The sequence below is a fragment of the Acanthisitta chloris genome, unplaced genomic scaffold (assembly GCF_000695815.1).
Source record: "Acanthisitta chloris isolate BGI_N310 unplaced genomic scaffold, ASM69581v1 scaffold11380, whole genome shotgun sequence".
Taxonomy (NCBI): Eukaryota; Metazoa; Chordata; class Aves; order Passeriformes; family Acanthisittidae; genus Acanthisitta; species Acanthisitta chloris.
In genome coordinates, this window is record NW_008649941.1 from 15,207 (window position 1) to 21,468 (window position 6,262).

General features: G+C 42.9%; 1 protein-coding gene across 1 annotated transcript in view; it reads right to left on the reverse strand.

Annotated features, from left to right (window-relative positions):
• Window positions 1-1,090: 1,090 nt before the first annotated feature.
• B4GALT4 (UDP-Gal:betaGlcNAc beta 1,4- galactosyltransferase, polypeptide 4) overlaps window positions 1,091-6,262 on the reverse strand; it is a 12,261-nt gene continuing 7,089 nt past the window's right edge. Inside the window, exons 4-6 of the mRNA XM_009079710.1 lie at window positions 4,474-4,596; window positions 1,715-1,819; window positions 1,091-1,265 (exon numbers count right to left, since the gene is read on the reverse strand). Coding sequence (XP_009077958.1) covers window positions 1,124-1,265; window positions 1,715-1,819; window positions 4,474-4,596 — 370 coding nt within the window. The 3' untranslated portion in view covers window positions 1,091-1,123. The remainder of the gene's footprint in view (window positions 1,266-1,714; window positions 1,820-4,473; window positions 4,597-6,262) is intronic.

Here is a 6,262-nt window from a genome sequence, read left to right on the forward strand (position 1 = left end):
AGTCTGCCCAAGCCCTTGCTGTAATCTTTCTTTTTCCGCAGTCTGTAGCAACTGGTTATTTTGAGAATATGACACAGGGTATTTTTGTTTGTTACTTGAAGATACAAAATTCCTTGTTCACTGAAAAGCTGCATCTATCCCACCAACACCTAAGAAAATTTGTAAGTTTCAGTCTTCTCTGCAGCTGGAATAATGTTTCCTATAAGAAACTATACTATAGTAATCAGAAGTTGCTTTTTGTCATTAATTCTTAATGTTTCCTAGAAGAACCTCTTCCCAGGCTGGCTTCATATCTGTGTGTGAGGAGTTAATTATAATGCAGTAAGGCAAGTGTTCTAATCAAGGCTTTAGCACAAATCCTGTAGCTCAGTGGGACACAATTATCCATAGACTGTCACCTGTCTTGTAAAGCAAGAATCACAGATCATAGTGGCCTGGGTATGCTACAAATACACACTCTGCTAAGAGTGTGACCTAAAGCACAGCAAACAGTGGAGAGGAATTTGTCTCCATCCACCATAGCTGGCCACTGCCTTTCCTTCCAGATCCCTGCAGAACTGAAACTTTCATCATTGCCACAGGACATTTCAGCAGTCCCTTGGCAGGGGACACTGCAGTGTGAAGGACAAGAGATGCTCTGGAGTTCAGCAGACTGCATTTATTGAGAGATTTTTAACATCTCCTCTCCCATTACCATTACTGCCCTTCCCTCACGTATCAACAGTTTTTCTCCAGTCTAGAAAAAAAAAAAGGAGCTTTTCTCATCAAATTTCTTGTGCTTTTAATGAAACCACAAATAAGTTTAGAAATAGTTACAAAACTAATTTTTTTTTCAGAGACTTAGTTCAAGTCCTTCCATTGGACCAGCCCAAACAAAGACACTTTTGCAAATGTCCCAGCAAAAAGTGCATAGAACACAGGGACCTGTCCCTCAGGTCAGTCCAGACCTTGTCCTCCCCAAATGAAATTCTCAACCAATCAATTAGATGCTGTGAAGGAACACTTTACTTTCTTCTGTGCTACTGAAGTACTCTTCCAAGCAGAGTGCTGGAAGTCATCTGGTCTAACAGCAGCCACAAACAACATCTGTTGCCATTTCCTAGAGCCTGTGTGGCACTTGCCCCTATGAGACCTTGGGCTGCACACTGAAATCCACCGTGATGTTGATGTACAAAGGGTTGTGTTCCACCGAGAGCAGTTTATAGGAACAAGAATTCAGCCCATCTGTTTTCCATGTTCTAGACACCTGACGTAGAAGCTTCATCCTGAGGACAAAGAAGAGAAAAACCTTCATTATCATGCACAGGAGTTTTGAGCTCTTTCTCATTATTAGTAAATTTGGAAGCAAAGCTACCGACATTCTTTATCTAATGGGAATGTAAAGTCCTGTTTTTCCTCAGACATGGGGGAAAAAAGTCCTTTGGTTCAATCTGTGAAATCATATGCTCAAATCATATCCACGTAACTATAACTGGAAGTTTCTAAAGAACAGATACTTCTTAGTTCTTCTAACAGTTAGTTCTAACCCAGTTGGTTCTAAGGACATCTCATGTACAGAAGAACAGCTGCCAACTGTGAACAGTGATGTCCCCTAGAGCCTCTGGGTACCACAAAATGCCTGTGTGGCCTAGAGCCCTAGGGAATTTGGCCTCCAGGTGCCTCACTCCTAGCCACAGACCAAGACAATGCAAGATGGAAAATGTTCTTGACTCACCTCTCTCGATTCTCCTCGTTGCCAGGGTCTCGGTTGTGGAAGATCATCGTGTACCTGGCTATGTCAGCTGATGGTCTCACCACTTTCATCTTCTGCATCTCGACCCTGCAAGAAGCAATAGTGCTATGAGGTAGAGAACACTTATGAACCAGGTGTTAAGGAAAGAATGCAGCATTTGGAGACTTCATCTCTTGTAGAGGCCATGGAAGCAATCAGAGAGAGCTATAGAAAACTCATCTGCATCTCCTCCACAACCCTTTTTGCCAGAGGAATGAAGCTCAGAGTTGGATTTCTGGAAAACAGGTCCAGTAGGGTGACAGATATTCTTTCTTTTGAACAGAAGCAGTTAGCTACTACAGTAGAGATCATGCAGAGCTTTAGGCACACTTTATACAGAGTATGTTTACTTAGTATTGACTGGTCTGCTCTATAGCAAGTTTCCACATGTTTTCATAGCCTCGTAGTTTCATAGAATGTTATGGGGTTGGAATGGACCTTAGAGATCATCTGGTCTCAACCCCCTGCCCTGGGCAGGGACACCTCCCACCAGAGCAGGTTGCTCAAGGCTTCATCCAACCTGGCTCTGAACACTGCCAGGGTTGGAGCAGCCACAACCTCCCTGGGCAACCTCTGCCAGTGTCTCACCACCCTCACAATAAAAAATTTATTCTTAATACTTAACCTAACATTCCCCTCTTTCAATTTATACCCATTTTTGTAATGGGTATTTTTTTGTAATGAGTAACAAGTTCATCTCAACTCCTGCACTAAAACCCCTATACTTGATAGGAAGAAAAACGCTTGTTTTCTTTTTTAATTGTTGGCAGAGCTGCAAAATACTAGTTTGTTCACATGAAGAAAACTTATTTAAGAACAATGCTAGAAGCACTGAGCCTTGTGCATGGGTTTAAGTGTCTGACATCAGGCACTTGGTTGAAGCTTTTGACCATCACATCTGTAAAGCACAATGATTTTGCTCTGACAGCAGAAAAGGTTAATTTCATGACAATGAAATTAAGGAACAGTCCACCTCTTCTGGTCACTCGGCAGCGGAAAGAACAATAAGAAACCAAGATTTGAAAAAAACTGAGCCCCTTACAGGTTTCCAATTACTTTGTAGCAGTAAATTATGAAACAACTACAACAAATGAGCTGAAAAATCTCTTGGTGATGCACGACTTAGGAAGAAGCACAGAAGAGACCGTTATGTTTAGCCTAAAGGCAAAACAGTAGGAGCCAAGAGCCCTCAGGCACCGAGTTCTGAAAGCACCGAAGGGATGCTGCCATCTGCTGATCTCTCTCAGGAAGGCTGCAAGGATCTCTCCGCACAACACAACCCACAAAACGGCAAGCTTCCCACTCCCTACCTCCTGCAAACTTGGCCCCAGCTCAGCCCAAGACCGACATGAGAGGAAAGGCACAAACCAAGTCCAGCTGCAGTGTGCACGCTGGGTTATACCACTTGGTTTCTACACCAAGACCTCAACAGCTGCAAAGTTATGAGGTGCCACATATAAGCAAGCATCACTTTTGATTCCAGCCCCTTGCAACCATCGTAGAGACCCTCAGTAAATCCTGCTGGCCTGCTGCACGGCTGGTTCTCTGATGCCCACAGGAACATCCAAAAGAACACCACTATCAACCCAAGGGAAACCAGGGAATAAGAGAGTACCCAGCCCCAACCACCACTATAAAAGCCAGATCCCAGCAGGTCACAGAGAAGAAGTTGGTGTGCCTAGGTAGGGGTAGAAAGGAAGAAAAGTTTGTGATTAAGAACGGACAGAAATCTGTATCTCCAGCACTTGAGATACAGCTGACTGATCTGCTGAAATGACAGAGAAAAAATTTCATTTGGAAGTTCCTAAGTTTAACACACTTGTAATTATGTAACATCACCAGGGATACGGATTTTATGCCCCCAAAATGTTTGCTTGCATATTCAAACAACTGAAAAGGAGACCCATTTAAGAATGACAGAGTATAACTTGAGTTACAAACTGACAGGCTCTGCCAGCAGTTCATGGGGCTGTGGGTTTTCTTTCTGTTGTTTGCTTGTGGGGTTTTCCCCCTTTGCTAACAGCAGTGCAGGTTAGAGGTTTCTTCCTAGGCAAAGAGCAAAGATCAACATAGAAGTTTTGTTGACTTCTTTGTCCCACTAAGCCTTTCCAACTAACTAATTTCTCCTACTTTCACAGGCATGTCTGCAAAACTAGTTTTAACAAGAGCAAAGGGTGTATGCATATACGTACAGTATGTCTAAAATTCAAGTTATTTGCTATCTTTGCTATAATCAACACCACACACATACAAACTAAGCCCTGCTTGGAGTAAATCCCAGTAGTCAATGAATGCAAAACACCCAATCCCACCAAAACCAAAACATTCCCACGCTTTTACAAAGTACTGGAACTCAATACATTGGTATCTCTGGCAAACCCCACTCCAGGCTTCAATCTCCTAATTTCCATTATAAGCAATTTCCAAGCAAGAATACAAATACTGTGTGGCTGAGACAAAAACCAAACAAATAACTTAACCCACGTACCCAACCAACAATGCTGTCAGGAAGACGACTGGGTGTCAGGTATGCCTAACCTTTGCAAAGAGGAAACTGCTCACAGAACTGCATCTCACACTTCAAATCCTCACCTGCAATACTGTTTTGAACTGAAGGTCCCTGTAGTGTTCTACTTTTGGAGGATAGGTGTGAAGTTACACGATTTGTTGGAATTTTTTTCAAGCAATTCCTCATTGTTTACCTGATTCTAAGGTCATCATCTTCTCCACCCCAGCCCCAGTAGCTGTTGGAGAATCCATTCACTTTGGAAAACTGATCTCTTGTTAGAGCAGTTACACCTCCAAAATATCCTCGGTACCGTAACCTGGAAGTACACAAGAAGGGAGAATGAAGAATTAAAAATCAAATTCTAACAACATTGAAAGTATCACCCTGAAACTCCACATGTAGACTTGTCTTTCCCATAGTTAAGGGTGCACAAATCCTTGAGGCTGGTTACGTTCTCTTTGTCTTTTCACAAAGAGATGGTGATTTGCTTTATGCCAGAAAAAGTTAACTCTCCACCTGAGAGAACAGAGTCTTCTTCAGTAGTTTGTCTCTATTTACATGATTCCCCTTGCCAGCCGAAAAGGCACTTCCCCTCTGGGACTCTGATGTGTAGGAAAGGTACAAAGCTATGCACTAACACAGCAGAAGCTTTGTAATAACGATAATGAACCACTGACTGTCTTAGAGCTGAATCTGGAAAACCCGAAATGAAATCAGCTCACACCAAGGGGGCCACATGCTATGGGATATTGCAGGAACAACTCCAAGGTAAGGTACATTGCAAGTTACTTAGTAACCTGATGTAATGGAGCTCAGCTCTAAAGGAGATTAATTTCTAACTTCTACCTTCCTCAGCCTGAAAACTGCACCCACTTAAAAAAGGTGTTTACATTCCATGCTTATTTATCTTCTTATACCATTCTGCTAATTGATTTTCATGCTGCCTTCCTCTCTCTTGGCCCTTAAGGTAACATTACAACACAGCCTCTACTTCCTTGCTGCTGCCAGAAGTGATGGGCACATGGCTGCAGATTACATTGTGATTTCTACATGCATGTGAATCTAAACAGATGAACAAATTGCCAGGGCTAGAAAGTATTCATTATGGCAACTTACATGCCAGACAGCAAAGGTGCAATGCTTATTATTATTTCTGGTTTACCATGAATATAATTTATAAACACCAAGAGAAAAAAAACAAACAATCCAAAAGCCACAACACACAACCTCCCTCAGACTATTTTTCCTGGTTGATTTTTGCTCCTGTCATAGCATCACAGGAGAATTGTGATGGTTAAAGGGGCTTCTGGAGATCAAGTACTCCAACCCCTCTGCTCAGAGAAGATTCTGCTACAACAAGTTGCTGAGGACCATGTCCATTCAGGTTCAGAGCATCTCCAAGGATGGAGACTCCACAATCTCTCTAGGCAGCTTGTTCCAGTATTTAACCACTCCCACAGTAAAAAAAGCTTTTTCACATTTAAATGGAATTTCCTATACTTCAGTTTGTGCCCACTGCCTCTTGCTTTTCACTCTACTCCCTTCCATCAGATATGTATACACATTGACAAGATCCCCCTCTGCCTTCACTGCTCCAGGCTGAACAGTCCCAGCACTCTCAGTCTCCCTTAACATGTCAGATGTTACAATACCTTCATCATCTTCATGGCTCTTCTCTAGACTTGCTTCAGTATGTCCATGGTTTTTTGTGCTGGGCAACCCAGGATTGGACACAGCACTCCAGGTATCATCTCCATGGTGCAGAGTAGAAGGGAACAATGACCTCCCTCAACCTGCTGACAGCTCCCCTCCTAATGCAGCCCAAGATGCTACGGGACTTTCTCACAAGGATATATTGCTGGCCCAGATTCTTTTCTGTAAAACTGCTTTCCAACCAGTTGGCCTCCGGCACCCACTGGTGCATGGAGTTACTTCTCTCCAGGTACAGGACTCTGCATTTCCCTTTGTTGAACTGCTATAAT